Source organism: Peromyscus maniculatus, chromosome 11 (assembly GCF_049852395.1).
Source record: "Peromyscus maniculatus bairdii isolate BWxNUB_F1_BW_parent chromosome 11, HU_Pman_BW_mat_3.1, whole genome shotgun sequence".
In the NCBI taxonomy this organism is placed as follows: Eukaryota; Metazoa; Chordata; class Mammalia; order Rodentia; family Cricetidae; genus Peromyscus; species Peromyscus maniculatus.
The window spans coordinates 71,818,327-71,840,408 of NC_134862.1; the positions used below are offsets into that span (position 1 = coordinate 71,818,327).

At 38.1% G+C, this 22,082-nt stretch overlaps 1 protein-coding gene across 15 annotated transcripts in view; it reads right to left on the minus strand.

Moving 5' to 3' along the window:
• The window catches only part of Prrc2c (proline rich coiled-coil 2C), an 87,589-nt gene that overhangs the window by 31,255 nt on the left and 34,252 nt on the right, over nucleotides 1-22,082 (minus strand). For 11 of the 15 annotated variants that reach the window (XM_076547855.1, XM_076547849.1, XM_076547846.1 and 8 more), the window contains exons 3-16: nucleotides 20,972-21,149; nucleotides 19,584-19,693; nucleotides 18,645-18,770; nucleotides 16,902-17,122; nucleotides 14,131-14,213; nucleotides 13,488-13,621; nucleotides 13,321-13,408; nucleotides 12,170-12,314; nucleotides 11,281-11,334; nucleotides 7,801-8,371; nucleotides 6,861-7,030; nucleotides 6,210-6,480; nucleotides 5,060-5,267; nucleotides 1,292-3,544 (exon numbers count right to left, since the gene is read on the minus strand). In XM_076547855.1, coding sequence (XP_076403970.1) covers nucleotides 1,292-3,544; nucleotides 5,060-5,267; nucleotides 6,210-6,480; nucleotides 6,861-7,030; nucleotides 7,801-8,371; nucleotides 11,281-11,334; nucleotides 12,170-12,314; nucleotides 13,321-13,408; nucleotides 13,488-13,621; nucleotides 14,131-14,213; nucleotides 16,902-17,122; nucleotides 18,645-18,770; nucleotides 19,584-19,693; nucleotides 20,972-21,149 — 4,612 coding nt within the window. The remainder of the gene's footprint in view (nucleotides 1-1,291; nucleotides 3,545-5,059; nucleotides 5,268-6,209; nucleotides 6,481-6,860; nucleotides 7,031-7,800; nucleotides 8,372-11,280; nucleotides 11,335-12,169; nucleotides 12,315-13,320; nucleotides 13,409-13,487; nucleotides 13,622-14,130; nucleotides 14,214-16,901; nucleotides 17,123-18,644; nucleotides 18,771-19,583; nucleotides 19,694-20,971; nucleotides 21,150-22,082) is intronic. The other 4 variants (XM_076547854.1, XM_076547845.1, XM_076547842.1 and 1 more) reach the window with 2 other exon arrangements.

A 22,082-nucleotide genomic window follows, 5' to 3' on the forward strand; every position in this document is an offset into this window, starting at 1 on the left:
ATTTCTCAAGATAAAGGATTACTAAATGCCTGACATGACTCCCAACACTTGAAGAATTACTTATTTCTTCCAAATGGGCCCTTCAAAACTCTTGTTACAACTACAACCATCCACTGGTATTTCTGTAAGTTTAAAGTGGCTGCTATCTACACAGCTCAAACGTCAGATCAAAATTTTAAGTATTATAATGTGAAACTAGACCACCAAGGTGTTTGTTTTGCCTGTTTTTATGTCTGACCATGTGTGTACTGCCCAAGGAGACCAGAAGAGGGAGTTGGAGGACCCCCCAGAAAGGGGTTGTTAGCTACCACATGGGTGCTGAGGTCCTCTAGAAGAGCTGTCAGAGTTCTTAACCACTAAGCACTCTCTCCATCCCCACACAAACCTAGGAAATTTTGCCTAAGGAATGCTTACTGTGTAGTACATGCTACAATATCCCATACTCTGGTTTTTCTTCATATCCTTAATACTGAAACCAATATTAACATCTAACCAACATTTTCATATTTAAAAGAAAAGGGCAACCTTAGCATAGTTTTTAAAAATTTTCTTCCTTTTTTTTTTTTTAAAGAAAGTTTAATCTCCCAGGTTTTCTAGTCAAGGATGACCTTGAACTTGTGATTCCCTATCTCTACCTTTTTAAACGCTGAGATGACAGGTATGTACCACCACGCCTGGTTTTATGTAGTTCTAGGTAAGCACTTCTACCAACTAAGCTACTATATCCCCAGTCCTGAAAACTCTTTAAAAATAAACAAATATCAAATGCCATGGGACTCATGTTGGCAACCCAAACCAGGGTGGATAGGCAGGAATTTGCTTTCTGGGTCTCTCTAGTTGGATTATTTATTATAAAGTTTATAACTCCAGAAGGGAGTATATGTTGACAACTCAATAAGGACTTTTGAGCAAACAGCACAGAGTGCCAGGATACATGTCTGTAACATTCAAGTCGTAGAACACCCCTTGAAAAATGAAAAGAGGAGAGCTACTCATTAGTGTCAGGAGCAATTAACAAATGAAGAAACTGCATGTTCCTTTCTCGATGTACTAGTACTTCCAAAGCTATAGACACATTCCCAAGACAACCGTTTTAGAAGACATGACTCAGCACGTGAGGATCCATACACATAAGCCCTGCCACTCAAGGACCACTACACCTAAGAACAGAAAACAGCACTAGGGGAGGACAATGTCTTGTTCCTCTACCTAATTATGCAACTTCCACTACATCTCCTACTTTTACCTTTTTTAAATAAAGGCACAAGTTTTAATTAAATACAGTACTCACCCTCTCTTTCCACTTTTTGATGGTGGGCCATTTCTTCTTTCATTCCTAGGACCTGAGAAATTCCTTCCTGATTTGGGTGGGCCATTGTTGCCACGACGATTCTGTCGATCAACTCCAGGTCTCTGACTAGAAAAACTCCTCTTTGCTATTTCTCTTTTTGGAGGCAAAACATTCTCTCCAGCCTTTACAACTGCTTGTGAACTCACATCGGCATTTTTTTTTTCATCCCTCTCACGTCTCTCATTGAAATCACTACTTTCAGAAGCAGTTTCCCATTCCTCATTTGCCTGATCTGAAGAGTTCTGATTAGACAAATCTGGGGTCTTATTTCCAGATATGTCCCCAGGGGGATTAACTGGTTCTTGAACAACATTATTAACTGTGCCATTTGCAGGTACCAACACCTCACTTGTTTTTGAAGCAGCCTCTCTCTCTCTTAGCCGTCTAAATCGAGGAGGCTTATCTTGCCTTGGTGGTCGAGTTGGACGTTGCCTCCGTGGCCTCTCTCTAGCTGGGTCGAATTTCCGTTCAAATTTTGGAGGTCGTCTATCTGCGGGTACAGGCATAAACTGCTCATGTCTTCTTGGTGGCTCTCCATCATCAGGTTTTGGAGGTTCTGCTTGCCTTGGGTTCCACTGATTGTCCCGATAAGCAGGCCTTCTTAAGGTGGCAGGGCGTGATGGTCGGCCTCCGGGGTCCCTTCCACCTCGTCTGAATGTTCCTCCTCTACCTCTCCTTGTAGGCTCTCCTTTAGGAAGGAAACCTGGTTTAGATTTATCCTCATCTCTGATATAAGGTTTTTCTAATGGCCTATTGTCTATTCGGACATGATTTTCAGGCTTAAAAGCCTGGGGCTTGACAGGTTTTTTGTTTTCAGGCCGTTCCTCTCTTTTAGGAAATTTGCCTTTGCTTAAGCTATCCTTGTCACTGGCACTTTCAGGAACTTCACTGTCCGTGTCAGTCTCGGAACCCCTCTGTCGCCGTCTTTTGGGAACAACCTCAAAATCGGAACTCTCACTTCGTGTTTCACTTTCTTCTCGTTGTCTGAGAGGTCCTGAAGGACCATGCTCTGTTCTTGGCTTACTGTCTCTATACTGAGGATAATCACGAGCGTGCCCTCTACCACCTCTGCCACGACCCCCATAAGAGCCTCTGTAGCTTCGACCTCTGGAGTAATACTCTCCTCTACCTCTGCCTCTGTAGCCTTGGTCTGGAAACCAATCTCTCTCTCTAGCGTCTTTCCAGTAGGTCCTAGGAGTTGGTAAAGGGGAGTCTTTTTTAACTGGTGCTCTAGAATCCGGCCGAGGTCGTTCTGCCCCAACGACGTCTTTGTGGATGACTTTCTCGGGCTGCTTTTCTTCTTTGACGGTTGGTGCTACAACATTTTGTTGATTTCCAGTTTTAACCAGAGGCTCTACCTGGACACTAGCCACAGGTTCCAAAGGCTTCTCACTCTCTTGAGATGGCTTCTGAGCCAAAGCGGAAGGTTCTGTTGATGGTAGTTTCTCTGGTTCTGGCTGAACTGGTGGTGGAACCAGTGACTGTGCCTGAACTGGTGTTGGAGGTGGTAGAGGAAGAGGAAGCTCTTTCTTCTCTGGTTTTTCTGTTTTAACAACTTTTTCCGTGACCTTTTCAACCTTCTCGCCTTCTTTCTCCTTCCTCTGCTCCCGCTCCTCTTTCATATCTCTAAGCACAGGTTTTTTAATGGGTCCGGACCTTCTTACAGGCCTATCATTACCGTCTTCTCTTCTGTTGGAGCTTGGTCTTGGACCCCAACGAGTTTCTGACTTAGATTTGTATATTTTCTCTGGTTTAGGTCCTTCAGAAGATCGCAGAAAGCCATCTTTTCTTGGCTTCTCCTCTGGCTTTTCTACAGTTTCTTTAGAATCAATACACCTGCTGCTGACTTTAGGAAGGCTGACAGAGGGCTCGTTTCTTTGCTCCTCTGCTTTTGGAGCATGGTTAGATCCATGGGAAACACTTCTTTTCCGGGCAGGTTGACTTTCTAGTGCCGAAATTCGCTCTTCTGGAGGAGTAGGTAAGCTCTTTTGATCAATCACATCAAAACAAGCAGACTGATTATTTGTATCAGCATGGTGAGGTCTTACATCTTCCACTGATCTGCTTAAAAACTTTTGTCCTTCTGTTTCACCTGAGTCTCTAGCAGCCTCTGTTTTTGAATGAGTCTCCAGATGACTATGTTCTACAGAATAAGCAGCAGGAATTTGCTCATGGTCCAAAGCAGTTTCAGGCCTGTGATGATGAGAATTCAATAAAACAATCGTTCCCAAGTGTACATATATCCCACCACAAAACACTATTCCCATAATTCTCCAATTTTAAATTATAAAGAATAAAATACAAAACAATGAACTCTAACCATAAAGAGCATTGTTATTCTCAAAAAGTTTAGCCGCCGGGCGGTGGTGGCACACACCTTTAATCCCACACTCAGGAGGCCAGCCTGGGCTACAGAGTGAGTTTTAGGAAAGGCACAAAGCTACATAGAGAAACCCTGTCTCGAAAAACCAAAAAAAAAACCCAAAAACCCAAAACCAAAAACAAACAAACAAACAAACAAACAAAAACAACAACAACAAAAAAAAACCAACAACAACAAAAAAAACAAGAGTTGCATAAAAAACTTAGCAAAGAGAACACAGCATGTCTATAAAATTGAGTGAATGAAGCAAATATGACACACAGACAGTATTACTCAGGGACAAGTAAGAAAAGATGCTGGTAAGCACTGTAACACAGATAAAAGTCTGAGCTAGTGGCAAAGACACCAACTGTTCTGTCTCACTTAGAGGGTGCATGTAAAGTAATCAAACTCATTCAAGTAGAATATAGAATGAGGTTTAGTAGAGGGCTCAAGTTAGTCTGAAATGTGGAGATGCTGTTCTAAAAATGGGGTCAAGTTTTAGTCATGCAATATGAAGCTCTTTAGCTCTGCTCTAAAATGTACAAACCAAAAACATGTTTAAACCATGTAGATGTGAACTTCTGATGCACTAAGACAAATAATTTCCTAACTAATATACAAGACCAAGCCTATTCTATGAACATAATCATTAAACTACATCCCATAAAAGAAACCCCAACCTTCTGATTGTAGATTATTAGAGTTCACCACCAACTGCCCCATTATAAGCTATCATTTCTCTTTACCTGTAGTCTTAATTTCCCTAAGGACTGAAAATATCTGTCATTTCTCACTACTATAGGAATTTTATCAGCCCACATGCCAGACTATATAAGGCGGCAAACTTTTTTTTATATATGATGTACTATAAAGAGTTGTTTTAAAACATCTACTAAGTTTAAGCATCTAATTCAGTCCAAAAAACTAATTTACAACTAGTGTGCCCTCATTGACTGTCCAAAGACAAAATTAAGCACATTAATAGGATATCAGACCCATGCATAGCTCTAAATCAGAATTATCTTTAAAAAAAAAAAAATTAGTGAGTGTGCCTGTGTGTGTATGTATGTATGTATGAATGAGCGCGCACACACAAACAGTGACAGAGATGGGAAGAGCTTGTGTCATGGTACATCTGTGGAAATCAGAAGACAATTTTTAGGAGTTGGTTCTCTACTTCCACCACATAGGATCATCAAACACTGGTCATCAAGCTTAATGGCAAGTACCTTTGTCCCTGAACAATATTGCTGGCCCCCAGAAGGATCTTCTGAGATACTATAAAGTTGCTTTCTTAAGCACAATATTCTAACAATCCTTTATTCAGTTAAATAATTTATTACCTTGCATCCCCAGGTTCTTCAGCTGACTTGGGAGTGGCTGCCTGCTGCGGTTCAGCATGATAGGGATCTGATCCCCACATCACTCGAGGTTCAGAAAGGGAAATTCCGTGATCTCTTGCAGATCGAGCTATATGCTCAAATGACTCAGAACTATTTGGTGACCCTTCCATCTGGTCTCTTCTGATTAATGGTTTAGGAGGAATCATTCCTGTAAGAAAAGTTCATACACATAAAAGAGAATTATACAAAGTGAGAGAGAAACAAAACCATGATAAAAACATATAGACCAATTGCTGTTTAAAATTTATTAAGAACAAAACCAAGGTGGAAAAACACAATAGGAGTCTACTTTACTTTAAAAGAAAAAATTATGCATGTTAAAAACAACTAAAAGAAAAAACAAAGATCAGAATTATACCAAAAAGGCAAGTTTTGGGAGAAAATTACTTCCTACAGCAATTTCATTCATCCTAGTTGTTCAATATCCTATTAAAATATGTAACTCAAACATTCAAATACTGTGGATTTAGTATCAAGGTGAGATTTAAAAACAAACATACATACATAAACAAACCCTTCAAGATAGCCCTGACTGTACTACTTTGTGGCACAAGCCTTTTGGATCCTAAGATTAAAGCTATCTGCCACCATGTTTTGAATCAGATACAATTTGTGATCAGCTTTTTAATCACTCCTAAAAGGTCCACAGTATCATTTTGATGATAGATTATCTGGCTTTATTTTAAGGAGATCTCAAAAAGGCTAACTTACTTTTAGATAACTTATAAAGAAATTCAAGAGTTGATGATAAATGATGGAGGAATTCAAAAGGAAGGGATACACATGTAGATAAAACTCAAATGCTGAAATATTTGGCAGAGTGAGAATACTATTAACAGTTTTCTGCAAGAATAATTTTCATCTCCAAAATTTACAATACATCTATAAAAGGGACAGAGCTAGCAGTTTGTTCTTGTCAAGACAGCTGGCAAAAATACCTGCACTAAAAGCTCTAACTTTCGGATAAAGACCTAGAGGTCCTTGGTCCTAACAAACTTCTAATACTGAGGAAACTGTGACAAAAAGGGGTGACAGACAAAACCCCTTAAATACTGCAAGTAAGCCATGTCACACTGTCACTATAACATACCAGGATGAATGGGTGGAATATCCATAGCAGGCCTCCCCGATATTATTCGAGGATCCATATAGGACTGCATCATGAGCCACCTTGGATCAAAACCCATAGAAGCCAAATGCTGAGGGTGGGGTTGCATTGGCTGATAAAGAGGTCTGTGTGGTGGAGGAGGGACCGAACCATTAGATGGTTGTGAAGGAACAGTCTGTGGAAGTACACCTTGCTGCTGCTGCTGCTGCTGCTGCTGTTGCTGCTGCTGCCACTGCTGCTGTTTCATTTGTTCCTGAAAAAGCAAAAATCACACATACTGAAGTTTCTAGTTATGATCAAATAAATTGTATTTGAAAACAATGGTGTTTTATAATATTTAAAGACAAAGACAATAAGCACAGAGTTGGCAACAGATTAAAGAAGTTATAGTACTTTCTTATAATGGACATAAACAACTCATCATGTCCTAGAAGAGGAGGTATACATGAATAAAAAAGGCATTACAGAGAAAGTCAGAGTAAAACCAATTCCCACAAGTGTATTGAAAACAAAAAAATTAAGGCAAGTTTCTATGCTTTATATGGTTTAGGTTTTATGTTAAATTATCAGGAAACTGAACAATAAATCTTTCAATCACACAAAAGTGGTGCAGCATTCTGGTTTTCCTATTACCTGCTGCCGCTGAAATCGTGGTGGCAACGATTTCTGAAACTGTTTGAAATAGCCCGATAATCCAGCAGGTCGGGGCTGAGAGCCGGACTCAGGTTCTGCTTCCTGCACCACTTGTGTGGTCTCCTTCTCACTGCGATTGCTGTCCTGTCTAGTGAAAACTGCTTCCTCTTCTGCTCAAAGAAATAGTCAGATATCCTATCAAATACATGCTGTTGTGAGAAAATGAAGCATAATATACCTCAAAGAGGAAAAAGCATTTCTCCCTAAACCTTCATTTTTTTATCCACTATTATCAAAACGGATTCTCATAAAGCTGGACTCTAAAGAGATCACAGATCCAAATCCTTCACTACACAAAAATGTATTTACTTCACAGTAAACACTCAGATCCTAACGTTTCTCATTTATTTCAATAAATATTAATGTGATACACGTTAAGAGCTACATGAACACCAAGTGACCAATATATATTAAAAAAGAGCTGAAAGTCAAGTGTGGTAGAGCACACCTTTAATCCTAGCACTCAGGACATAGAGGCCCATGGATTTCTGAGTTTGAGGTCAGCCGAGTCTACACAGGAATTTTCAGGCCAACTAAAGTCACATGGTGAGATCCTGTCAAATCAAAAACCAATGTTCCCTGCCCCAAATACTGGACTAATGGATAGTGTATCGCAAAAACTAGTGCAACTCAACAAACACGAAGACCTCAGAGCGGATCACTAGTTATGCTGAAACAAACGTACTCATTCACAAGGGGGTGACTAGTATTCTCACTAAATCTCAGACATAATTTTTTTTTATCCTAAGGAAAACGAGTTCCATATATTCTAGAGAATACCATGTCACACATACATGCAAAGACCTGCTTCCAATCTCCACCACTCCCCAATAAAGTAGAGTAAGGGAATTAAATATAAAATGTAGACCGAGCATCATACCTGTATTACAGTTGGTTTCACTTTCTTGTTTTTCTGTCACAGGCTCTAAAATGGGCTCTTGGGGTTCAACTTTCTCTTCTTTCTCCTTTTCCTTCAACTCACCCTCTTTCTCCTCTTCTTTCAACCTTTGCAGTTCTTGCTCCTTTTCCCTCTGTTGTTCTAGCTCTTTCTCTTGCTGTCTTTCCTTCTCCATTTCTTTCTGTCTTTCCTGCTCTTTCTCGAGCTCCCGCTCCCTCTCTCGTTCCTGTTCCTTCTCTTTTTCAAGTTCTCTCTCCCGCTCCCTTTCCTTCTCCCTCTCCTTTTCTCTGAGCTCCTCTGGAGATGGTTGTTTTTCTATGATACCCAGCTTCTCGTCCAGCTGTTTCAATTTCTCTGCACACGCCGCCTTCCTCTGTTCCTCCATTCTTCGCTCTTCCTCCTCGCGCCGTTTGCGAGCACGCTCTACTGCTGCAGAGATTTCAGATTGTTGTTTTCGTCTTTGCTTCCAGATTTCATCATTATCAGGTACTTGAGGCTTTGAAGGAAAAGGGCCTTGTCTTCCAGGTACTTGTCGATCTGGAGGTGGGGGATGCTGAAAGGGCAAGATATCAAAGATGAGAATTCAATTTTTGAAATAATTTGTTTTATACCTATTTGTGTATGCATGTGTGTACATGGGGAGGTCAGAGAACAACCTGTGGGAATCAGCTCTCTTATTATTGCATTATATGGGTTCCCCAGAGTGAACTCAGATTGTCAAGCTTGACAGCAAGCACCCTTACCCACTGAGTCATCTCATTAACCTGACAACTTTTTGTGACCAATGTTGGATGCCATAAACATGGAGAAGTGGGAAGAAGGGTCCATTAAAAGAGAGAGAGAAAAAAGAAATTAATTGCCCTGTCAAAGCATATACATTAAATTGAAAAGAAATAGGCCAGCAAGATGGCCATGGAGGGTCAAGGCACCTGCTGCCAACTCTGACAACCTGAGTTTAATCCCAGGTCCCACACTGTAGGAGAGAACTGACTTCCCAAACTCTGAGTTCTGCATGTGCATACAACTTAGGAAATTAAAAATAAAACAAAAGGAAATATAACATGTAAAGTCTAAGTCTAGACAACTCACCAAATTAGGAAGAGAAAAATTAGGTCATCAAATACTGAGTGAAGAAATACCCATTCATTGTGCTAGGTAAGCATTACTGCTCAGTTTATGCTAAGATAAAAAGCATAAGGATCTTCAAAATATCAACTCAGACATAACATAAATTTAAGTGTATGCTTTTATAGCGGCTTGCAGACAAAACTGCCTAAGGGGGGAAATGCCTCAGGGTGAAAGAACGGCCCAAATATGTAAGATGGCAGCACATGGGCACCGAGAATATGAACAAGGAAGGACTAGAAGGAAAGATTCAGAGAAAGAGATGGAGGAGATGGCTGCCAAAGAAATAGCCCTAAGTAAATTCTCAAAACTCAGTCTGGAAAGAGAAACTGACAACTGAATCCAGAACACAATGGAGAGTTGAGAGGAGCATGTGAGTGATACTTTTCATTGATGGTTTCCAATGATGGCCAAAGCTTAAACAATATTGCTGGAAACCCTGCAAAGATAAGAATGAGGAAAAGCACACGAAGGGCTAGAATATAAACAATAAAACTCAAGATTTTCAACACACAGAAATGGAAAGTTACCAGTATAAAGACTGAAATTCACTTATAGCCCAGTCAGGAGTCCAAAAAAGAAAAAGAGGAAAAATAATGGCTTGGTGGAAACAAACAAGAGCTAAAAAGTGAAATGCACCAACAGTGCTGTCTTATCAAACCATCAATCTCTTCACGGCTTCACCTACAGCTCAGAGCCAATCTAAAAAAGGAGAAATAATTTCACAAAAGGATATGATATACACAGGACACTTATTTTCCACCACTCTTCTGCTCTCATCCATGACTTCCAAATACCTTAACCGTAACACTTTTTCCTGTCCTACAATTTCACTGAAGCAGAAAAAGTTGTATCTTTGGTCCATTTTCTCTGATGCACTGTAATTAGTTTGTTGGTTAGTCTGTGGTAGTTTACACCACTCACTGCTGTTTAGTATTCCTCTACCAGTACAGGAAACTATGACTCATGTGTATCCTAGGTTGCTCTTAGTAGTCTACCTAACTACATATAAGAGTTATAACACTAGTCTGTGTATTTTCATTCTTCTTGACTAAAAAGCTTGCAGTGACACTCTCAAGTCACGTTTCCTTAACAAGAAACTGCCAAGCTGCCTTCCTACACTGTTCACAAGGTTTACAGACTTCAAAGCACTATTCAAGTGTGCAAGCTATCCTATATCCTCGTTATTATGGCAATGATGAATACACAGGAAATACATCACTGTTGTTTAAATTTACATTACAATAGTTATTATTAAAGGTACTGACTACCTTTCCATGTACTTACTGACCATTTATTTTCTTTGTGAATGTGTGTATATTTGTGGTTTGATGTACATGAATATATTCATTACTTAGGAGCAAAGCATATGTGCAGAGATCAAAGAACAGATGTCGTCTTTGCCCTGTACCTTATTTAAAATAGGTGGCTGGGTGGTGGAGGCTCACACCTTTAATCCCAGCACTCGGAAGCAGAGGCAGGCGGATCTCTTGTGAGAAAGAGAAAGCCTGTCTCGAACCGACCCTCCCCCCCAAGTAAATAAGTAACATAGGTGTCATTGTTGGTCATCACCGTGTACACCACAGACATGTATGAATTCTCCTGGACGTGTGTACTCTGGCAATTTGAATTCCTATCCTCATGCTTGTATAGCAAGCATTCTAGTCACTGGGCTATGTCCCGGACCCCACACGCACATCATCTTCCATTGTGAAGCTGAAACCATTTTACTGAGCTATCTGCCTTATTATAAAGTGTTTTTTTTTTCTAAACATAACTTAGTACAAGTTATTTGTTAAATTAATATTTGGAAATGTATTTGAAGAGGGAATAAGCATGTGTGTGTGTGAATACACATGTATTCGTGGCAGTAGTGGAGACTAATGACACATGCACCTAAGTTTAAATAACTCATTAAAAGAATGTTGCTACGATGCAGAACAAAGAAATGGAGTACAAGAGGCAAGACGATGAAGAGGTGGTATGTAGACAGCTTGTTTTTCTTAAGTGCCGAGAAATAACACTGTAGTAAGTGACGGGACTGACTTCAGGGAACAAGTAAATGGCTGGACAAGCAAGGACAGCAGGAAGGAAGAATACTAGTGTGGAAGTGGCAGCTATCAGCCGAGTGCTTCTCATTCTTTAATGAGATGCACATTGTGCCTGTTAGAGAAGAATGATGAAAAGAACTAGAAGAAAAATATGCTAAAGCCACCGAGTGAACAATATACAACTGTTTCATCAAAGTTATAAACACACAGCACCGTTTCATCAAAGGAAAACTATAAATAAGTCCAAACACAGCATACCATACACCAACACTTATCTAAAATCTACCTGTTGTGCAAGCAACTTGGGAGGTGGTGGCAAGTGTGAAGAAGGTCCACGCTCCTGTAATGAAGAACAAAAGATTGGGGTGGGAGAGATTTAAAAAAATTATCTCAAATACTTATGATGCACTATACTAATTTTCTTAATGAGAACACAAGATTGTTCGAAGTCAACCAATCAGCCTTGTCCTCATTTTAGGAAAAGCGTTATCAGTCACTGTAAAATAACTTTTTACAGAACCATTCTTCACACTGCCATTTCAGTTAAGGTAAGAAGTAAACCCACTATGCAAATGGTGAAAATTTCCTTTTCCTTTCAAAGATTGCCTGCCTGCTTGCTCCTTTTTTTTTTTAGCTTAGTGATGGGTATGTTCTTCCATCTGTTTTGTATAAATTCAAATATATGCCACCTACACAATGATTCCTAATTAAAAATTACAATGAATTTCTTGAATATACCCCTTTTCAGTTTGCAATGTAGCTATTGCTACACCAACTCAATTCATAGATGAGATCAAAATACACCTCTATTCTGACCTGAGTTGATTAACAAGACAAAAGTGAAGCCTCATTTTTGGCTTAGTAATTTTAGCTACTGTATCAATAATTCCAATTAACAGGCAATAAAATCAGCAAAGGTTCAGGCTTATTTAAAGGAAACACACAGTCCCAGTCAAGTACTGTGACATATGTCTGACAATTCAGCACCCATGAGGGCAGAGCCCAAGCTACAGGGCAAGATCTTGTTTCAAATAAGCAGTTACACAAAACTACCACCACCATCCCACTCCTGCCTGCAAACCATGTAACCTTTCCCAAGTCCCTCCAATTTTGAACGTTAAATTAATTCATTTGAAGAATTGTTAATGACAAGGGTCTGCACGTCCCCAACGAACCTGATTAAATGGAGGTCCCTTTCCATAAGGACTTTTTGCTCCTGGAGGCTGAGCAGGTATCTGAGAAGATAATTTGGTGCCAGATGCTTCATCTATTTCTTTTCGGTTTTCTGTGTTTTCAGGTGTTTTTGAACTTTGATCCTCACTGAAGAATCAAAATGGAGAAGATACCAAAAAAGCTAAGTAGAATTACATCACAAGCAAATGACTTCTCTCTGTGTAGAAATGTTTTATGTATGACTTCAGGGGAAGAAAGTGTATAAGGCAATGAATGATAGGTTTGTAACTTAGTGATGTTAATTCATTCAATAATACACACTATGTTTCTGTAGGGACTTGAGGACTAGTTAGTTCACATTATCAAAGATAAACTAGCATAGCAGTACAGCAGCTGCTCAAACTAGATACTCATCTGTGATGCAAATGACTCTAACAAACTATTTTTTTCTTTTTCTGTCCACTCAAAAAATATCACCTGAATATAAATAAGTGACATTGAACTATATTCTAATTTATTCTGGTTCAGTAAGGAAAATAAATCAAATTAGTATATCACGGACATCTCACAGATGATTACCATGAAAGTATAGCATATTACAATGCCATGGCTGAGAAAATTACCAATAAGGCATGGAAAAACCTAATATTCTATTATACATTAACCCTGATTTAGAGTGAGATCCAGGACAGGCACCAAAACTATACAGAGAAACCTTGTCTCGAAAAATCAAACCAAACCAAACCAAACCAAACCAAAAACGAACAAAAAAAACCCTAACCATTTTAAAGGTACAGGAGGAAAAAAAAATCAAGACCTTGAAACAACTTAGTAGTCTAAGAAATTGCCTCCAGTTCTGCTAGTAAAATGGTCCCAGATACTCATCTGCAGTTAGACACCAAGTATACAAACAGCCTTTTGAAAAATGTACCTTCTGAAGAAATATAAAATCTTAATTCCTTGATTAGCTGTACTGTATTAATTAGGCTTACTAATCACTCCCCTACCTCACTAATACTTAAAGAGAAAAATGAAATTTTATATAAAAAAAAAAAGAAAGAAAAAAAGAAAAAAATGTCTATGAAGCATCTTTGCAGAACAATATTCTATCAACAAAAGTCACACTGTCAACAGCAACACTGTCCCAAGTTACCTGCTGTTCTCTTTAGGACTACTACTTCCTTGCTCATCGTCATCACTGAAATTCAGCTGTTCTGTATAATCTACTTCCATCTGAGCACCTGTTAAACAAATGAAAATTTAGATGGGCCTTATAAAACACCAATCAGCTTAAAATGCTTAATGAATTTTGCTTCTTACCTGCCCATCCTTCATCAGCTTCAGCATCTAGGTTATCAAATTTATCAAGCTCCTTCAGTTCTGATGCACTAAGGATGGATGGGCGTTCAGGCTCAGAAGCCCACGAAGGAGGAGGACCTCTTCCTCGAAGGCCTCTAATGATTGGGAGGGCAGAGAAAAAATGCACCAGTTTTAATTATATTGAATTGAGAGTATTAAAATGCTGGAATTTACTTTCATTTCAATTCAACATTAGTGTTTTCTATAGCAAGATATACATTGGCCATGATATGACTATAAAAATCACTATTATATAATTAGTAGCTTACAAAGTTCAAAAACTTATTTTATTTAAAAATGCATAATTAATATTATTTAAGAGGATACTAAAAATCTCACATTAAGCAAAGAAAAAGAATGGGGTGACCAACAAGACAAGAAAAGGGGAGAAATAATTATCAATGGTTTTAGGGTCATGATTTCCTGTTTTCAGAATCTGTGTCAATTAGATTTTTCAAATACTGAACTATTTTAGTTTTTTTCTTAAAAGAGGTAGCTAATTACTAGCAAATGTCCTTTTGAGAATAGAAAAATGAATACCCAATGTTCAAAAAAAAATCTTAATATGCACATATCTCTTGTAGGCTTTTCTAAATATTCTTACTTGTTTGTTTCAGATAAAGAAGGTGGGAATCTCATGGGGCCATGTAGAGGAGGATATGCCATCCTTGGGTACTGTTGAAACATCTGTGAAGAAAACAAGAAATTTAGTAACTTATGATATACAAATCAGATTGAGTGGCTCTTAAATGTAATGAAGTATGAATGATTAAGGCAAATGATATGAATAATTAACTTGGTCTGCTAATATAGACATCACTCATCCTCACTAACAAACCACTGAGTAACAAACCATTTATAGGAACAATGATTCCAGAAAGTCTTTTTTGTTTTCAAGGCAGAAGTCTCACTATGTAGCTGTGGTTGGCCTGGAATTTGCTACAAAACAGCTGTTTGCAAATTCAGAGGTCAGTCTACCTTAAAGACATGTGCCCTTGCACCCCTCCAGCAAACTGTACCACAAAAGTATTAACTAGGGCATATGAAGAACCTTTGTATCTCATTAATATAATTATAGCTTATGTAATGACATTAAAAAAAAAAAAAAACCGTAAAAGCCACTAATTCATAATACACAAACCCCAGGAAGCCAAGTAGGAATTTTTTGTGTAAGAGAAGTGGAAAGACTCACTAATAAAGAAGAGCTCACTTCAGATTACAGAAAGGGAAAGTCCATACCAAAATTAGGGCAAGAGATAGGTGAAGGAGTACCCTGAAAGACATTAAGCATGGCAGAGAAAACAGGTTCTCAGCCAAGTTACTACATAGATGACATAAATTAAGACCTGATAAAAAGTCAAACTGATTTTGTGGGATCTCAGCTTTGAAAAGGAAAGCTTAAAAAGGGGGCTCTGCGGGGCAAGTTCTGAAAACACTAACAACTAAGGGATTCATCCTATGATCTGGAAGGGAAAGTCTCAAGAAGTACTTACTCTTTTACCGACACACAAGGCAATCATGTAAATAATATCAATGGTGTATCTTAAATACTCTACTTGTATTCTGAACCAGATTAGCTTCTGCTAAAAAATGTCTTGACACAAAACAAAAATCTTTTTCCATAGGAAAAAAGGGTGGTTTGTATGACCAAGCTTTTAAAGAAGTCATTCCTACTAAGTAGGGCTGAAATGAGGTCAAACTAAACACCAGATGAAGTTCAACTATGAACTTTGGAGGAAAATGGGGTGGGGGAGGGGGGTGCACCTGTCTGTATCACACACCCATACTGAAAGGAGTAAAAATAGGCAAAATTATCTTTAGCTTATTAGATCTTCCTTTTGATACTTCAGACATGATTAATTATATGTGACTTACAGCTTAAAATTTGGAGTTTGTCATACATTAATAACAGAAACAATTCCTAAATTCTCAATATATCCTTGTGTTAAAAGGTGTTTGCTTTCTGATAACCAATGAAACACTTTTCAACCAGAACCAGAGGCAACTGGTACTGAAGCCTCCTTCTCTTTCCTTTGACATTCCAGCCTTCAAACCTGGAAGCTCAAAAATCTAAAAATGAGGAGGAGGCAAGAGTATAGTCATTTTTAAAGAGCAAGTCAGTTTGTAAAGTGGTTGTTTTTCTTTTTCTTTTTTCTTTTTTTAAGTCAGACTCATCCTTCTTAGGATGTTATCCTTCAGCACTGGGGAGACAAGGCCAGGGCCTCATGCACAATGAACTGTAACCCTCCCCCTTTAGAAAATATTTAGCAAGTCATCTCCCTCTGCTTTTCTAGAATGGTAAAACATGACAGGAAGAAGGAATAGAGCACACACAACTTAAAACAAACAATTTAAAACATAAAACAATGAAAGGAAAAGTATGAAAGACAGATGTACCCACAGGTAACAAGATCATTAACAAGAAATAGGAACTGATTCCAAAGAATCAATCATTGCCTGGATCCTAACAGTGACCTAATTTTTAAGAATTCATTTTTTAATTTTAGCTGTTAATGTACTTTGCCTGGTTGGCTCCTTTCAAAATACAAAAAAAAAAAAATCCATAAATGAAATATAGTATTTAGGATTGCTTTAGTAGCCTGAAATCATGGAGAATTGGCATTTATCACCTTTTTTTTTTTTTGGTAAAAATTAATTTAGGTAGGCGTAAGAGCATGCCTATAATCTCAGCACCCAGTAGCCTGAGATCGGACTCCTTTTGAAGCCTACTTGAACTTCATACAAATCTTGTCTCAAAAACAAGACCACACTATAGATTTAAAAACTTAATTAGAACTTAAACAGTTTTTAACTTTTTTTCCCTAGCCATGAACTATTGCTTGGGCAATTTGGCAAATCCCACGAGAGCCTCTTCTCCAAAAAGTTTTAAATCCATAAACCAAAATACACACTGATACAAAGTGTTACAGTAAAATTCTATTTCCATAACAAACAATAGCTGTGATTTGGCAATTAATATACATGCTTCTTTTGTATGTTCTTTTTTGACTGAAGGTCTCACTATGTAGCCCTGGTTGTCATGGAACTCATGTAGACCATGCTGGCTTCAAACTCTTAGTGTTCTACCTGCTTTTGCCTCCTAAGTGCAGGGAATTAAAGGCCATCATGTTTGGCGATATATGCTTCTTTATTGACCCATAAATCCAATGCTGAGTGTAATGTTCTGTGATTTGTTAATGATAAAGCTACCTGTGCTGCCAATACATATGATTTGCTTACTTTACTATATTCATAATTAATTTTTAATTTGATGTTAATGAGACTAAAGAAGCACAATTTTCCCTAATCCAATTTTCTTCTTGAATCCCATAGTAGAAAATCCTTTTGACTGCTTGCATGTTTAGCAATACTCACATATGAAGGCATCATAGCTCTATACTGAGAAGCAAGGGCAGCCTGTTGTCCATTCAGCTTGGTCTGTGGAGGACCACAAGCTATCCTCTTTTCCACTACTTTGAGAATATCATTTTGTTCTGATGTTATAGCTGTGCTTTCATCCTGGCCAAGTTGCTTTTCATCCTGATCAGAGGAAGGTGAGCCAGCAGACTTACCACCATCTCTCCAACAAGCAACATCTGTTATGGAGAGAGAAAAGAAAATACTTAGTAACATAACAGTGACACTAACCAACCTACGCACATTTCAAGAAAATATCATCAAATAAATGCAGTAAAGAGGTGGGGAAGAAACTCAGTGTGGGTCCGCTAAGTCTCTTTAATGAATTCAGGCAGTCTAGAGTCGTGGCTTCCAAAGCACAAAAATTGTAACTCAGGCTGCCACGACAAGCCATCAGAGGAGGGCTATTAGAACCTCTATGAGCTTTATCAGTATTTTTGTAGAGGTTAAAAAATAAAAAACCACTCCTCTCATTTGCTCTACTGTCAGATAGTCATGTTTCAAGATACATGAGAATTCTAGACGGAAGTAAAGTGAGGTGCAGCCCAGAAGAGTTGGAGATGCTCACACCCATTTCCGTCAACTATTACTAGTTACATGGGCCCTGGTGAGAGATTCAGTGAAATTATTTTGTTCAAATCCTTAACTAAGTAAAACCACTGTGTGCTTTTAAGGGAACCGTGAACAGATTATTAAAAGACAGATAAACAGTCCCCATTCTGGAAAAAAGTCCAATCTTTTACATCAGTCTATCACTTATTTTGGGGAAGACATGTCATAAGCAGTACCAGCAAAGGGGCTGTGAGAGAATCCCTTAGTCATAACTTCTAACCAGGCTTCCTTTTGGATTTCTAGCCTTCAGAAACACTGTTGGGTTCAGTTTGTTCACTCACACTGCCATATTTGTTAGGAGGCAATAAGTAACTTTTAGGTAAAAATTTAATCAACTGCAGAAATGATGGAGCTGACACAAGTTCTAGTATGAATTAGTTGATTACATTATGAAGGTTAAAAAATAAAAGTAGATGATATATTCAGGTTTGACAAGAACTAGGCCTAAATGTGAAATACAATATAACATTAAAACATGGACCTCTAAAATTTTTGTCTGAGGAACCTCATGAATAGAGTGTCTGTTGAAATCTTTAGTGATGACATTTACACATCTCTTACACATTTCATACTTTTAGTTTTAGTTTCTGTTTTATAATGCACATAAAGTATCCTTCACTATCCAAAACAATTTATTTCCTCAGTTTGAGTTCAGAAAGCAAGAAACTGTGGAATACAAACAGAGTAAAGAAATGAATAGATCTTATATAACAGAGAAACATGCTTAAAAACTTGTTACTGTAAAAAGATCAAATATATGGCTAGGCACAGTAGCATATGCCTGTAAATGCAGACCTTGGAAGGCTGAGGTAGATGCATGCACTCCAAGAGGAAAGGGAATGGACAGGGCAAATGGCAAAGACAAGGGCAAAAGGATAATATATTATTTACATACAAGACACCTGGACATCTCAGAAATTTTGGTTTAGTAAGTTAAGTATAATACATTTCCAACAATCTCTAAAATTACAGTACTGTTGGTCCCAAACCCCAGTGTTTTAAGTAAAAGTAGGAAAGTCACACACACACCCCAGCCCCAGCATATATGAAGTGATATCCCAAGATAAAATAGGTAGAAAGCATCCTCACTTGGTGGCCGTAAACTGGGGCCAGGTCCATAGTTTTCATCATTTGTTTCTTTTTCTTTCTTTTCCTGATCTCCAGCTGCCTGCAGGCTGGGAAATTCCTGCTGAAATTGACTGTTCACTTGGATTCCTACATTTTTTTTTTAAATAAAAAATTAAGGTAACTTTTACAATAAGATAATTCAAGCAACCCTCCCACAATAGCTCTTGCTTCTTTCTGATTAATCATTCCAATGATTGCTTATATTAATAAAACTATTAAACTGCACCATAGCCTTTGAAAAGTTAATGAACAGCCATGAGAAGACAAAACTCTTGAGAGGAAGGGGCCAGACATATACAGAGGACTAAGGGAGGTCGAATAGGCAAGTGAAATCAACTCCTCCTACTCAGGTCCAACTTCTTAGCTAAAAGCTTTTAATAACTAGTTTAAATTGTATTACTGAAATAAACTTTTGGACTAAAGATCACCAAGTCCCAAGCAAGGCTAAGATGCTTTCATTTCATTTACTACTTTATCTCACTAAATACCTAAGGGCATCTCACTATTTGTTTACATACTTGTTCATTTTTATAAGGAGTATGATAGCTACTATTGTGCTTTATGAACACTAACTTTCCAACACCCAGAAGTCCTGAAAAAAGTGTGGGACTTTAGGGAATACAATGTCTATATACAACATATATGTATTGATCAGTGTTGAGGGTAAAACCCATGTCTTTTGAGCCATGTCTTGATACTTAGATTTTTTAAAAGGTAGAGGATAACTTACAGCTCTCCTTAGATCATATATGACTTTTGACAAAGAAATTTAATTAGCCTAAAAGAGTTTATAGGCTATGAATATATCTCTTTGGCAATGTTTTCTGCATTGATGATTTCCTACATGGCTGTTCAGTAACCGTCAAACCTAACCAGATACCCCAGCTAATGTCCACTTACCATCTCCTTGCCCACCTTGCTTGTTACTGGCCCATGATTTTGGAGCAGGTGCTACTTCTGGGGGAGCTGCAACCCCAGGTTTTGGCTGTGCTGGTGACACTTCTGGTGCTCTTTAAAAAAATATTAATCCATTATTTCAGATATTACATGTTAAATATTTTTAATGCAATCCTTGTACTATGGCAATATTTAAAAATGAAAAGGTAATTCAAGAGACTAAAGATGCCAGTATTATATTTGGTACACCCAGCCCTAGCTTACTTGTTACTATAAAATAATTCCATAACCAACCAAGTTTCTACAAAGGTGGCCAAATATACTACATAAATTTAAGCAGAAATAGGGAAATTTGATAAGATCTATGCAAATAAAGCAATGTAAATCCTATCAACTCCTCAATAACTTATTCAAGTTTTAAAAATTACTATTTAGCTCAGCTAATAATCTGGCACAAATCTCGACAAAATATTTACTGAATGAATGATTAAGGCAGACAGTATTAATTCTTGTTTTTCACTTAATAGATAATGCTTGAGCATCTATGATACACCAAGCAGTTTTAATGCTAGAGACAGAATTCTTTAGCATCTTGCAATTTAGGCAACGGAACCAAATTTTTTTATTTTTCTTCATTTCTTTCAGAATCAATTTTTACTACTAGAAAGAGAAGGCCTGATTTGAGGAGGGTGGGAGAGGAGGGAGTGTGGTGCAGACTGTGTAATGTAAGTAAACTTGCTGATTAGTTACTCTGTCATCTCTTCTGTTGACAATGCCACTAGACTCCAAGGATCTAAAGACTGGAATGCATTCATTATGGTTGTATGTCTACTATATTTACTTTTAGAGTGTGTGTGTATCTGTACCTTTTTTCTGACAGTGTTTCTCTTTGTAGCTCTGGCTGTCATGGAACTCACTCTGTAAGCCATACTGGCCTGGAACTCATAGACCTGCATGTCTCTGCTTCCCAGAGTGCTGGGATCAAAGGCGTGTACCACTACCACCTAGCCTTATCTTTTTAACTCTCAGAATTAATCCAGGACTTACTAAAGCAGAGCGCTGGGTCCCACTTTATGATAAAAGTTTGCAGTAGATGTAGCAGGACTCATAAATTTGTTCCTAGGATGTTTTATGTTCATTTTTCATGTTGTTGCTAAGTAGTGTTAAGAAGTCCCAAGATTTTACCATTCTTAGATAGGAGGCATCAGATAAGCATGAAAGAGCAAGTTGACTTGTTTTTTTTCATCTGATGAAAGATCTCTCTGAATCTTAATTTTGTCATACAGTGTTTTTATATGTACTATACACAGAACTGTCAGCACACAGCAGTTACTGACACAGACGTTTCCTATAAAGAAATAAGTGTTCTTTTCTAACAGATTTTGACTCACTTTTCTTCTTCATGCTGCTCTTGTTTGGATGCCCATCCTGTGCCGTCCTTTGGCACAATATTCACATTAGGATCATTGCCTTTGTTCTCTGCTTTGAGACTTGGGAGGTTAGCAGGTGGAGGCATCCGCCGGGAAATACCAACTTTTCCAAGACTTTGTAATCCATGTCGAGCTGCAACTAAAAGATCAGTAACATCAATTTTCTTAGAACATCTACTGTAGTATCTATCCATTTTATTCTTCAAATATAGAGGCACAGGAATCAATGGAATCTCTGAATAGTCCTTAATCTTAAAGTTAAGCTCCGTAAACTCAGTTTATACACTCGTAATGTAAATTGAAGGTAAAAAAATAAATCAGCCACACAACAGATAAGCTATCGTGGGACCAAGCAAGACCTGTCTCAAAAAGAAAAAAACATCACCAAGCCACCCAAACCACCCCCCATTTCTAAAAATGCAACACTATATACTATGGGCCTGGCAGGGGTTGTTGTGTGTGACAAGGCTAGTTTTAAAATGTTTCCAGGCAACTTATTCTATATTCAAAACTTAAAATGTTTAGAAGAAAGCTCAAAGAGGTAGCACACATCTTTAACTCTACAATCTGGGAAGTAGAGGCAGGGAAATCGTTCTAGGTTGGAGGCTGGCCTGTTCTAAGCCAGATAGTTACACAGCAATAAGACCTTGTCTCAAAAACCCAATCCCAAACAAACAAAACCCACAAACAAAAGATTATTACAGAATAAATTCTATTCATAATACTGTAAATGTTCCTTCCACTTTTCACTGTAGTTTCATCAGGACTTTTCTGCCCTGTAGCTAAACAGAGTATACATGGCTCTGTGTCTTTCAATATGGTTTCTTTTCTCTAGCCAGAAGGGAGACTAAAGCATGTATAAATGGTTTTGTGATGGGCTGGAGAGATGGCACAGGGGTTAAGAACAACAGCTGTTCAATTCTAAGCATCCATGTTTGGCAGCTCACAACCATATGTAACCAGCTCCAGCAGATATATATTATTATCTCTGACCTCTGCAGTCACCTGTACTCACGTCCACATACCTCGATGAAGACACACACCCCTACATATAACTAAAAAATAGAAACAA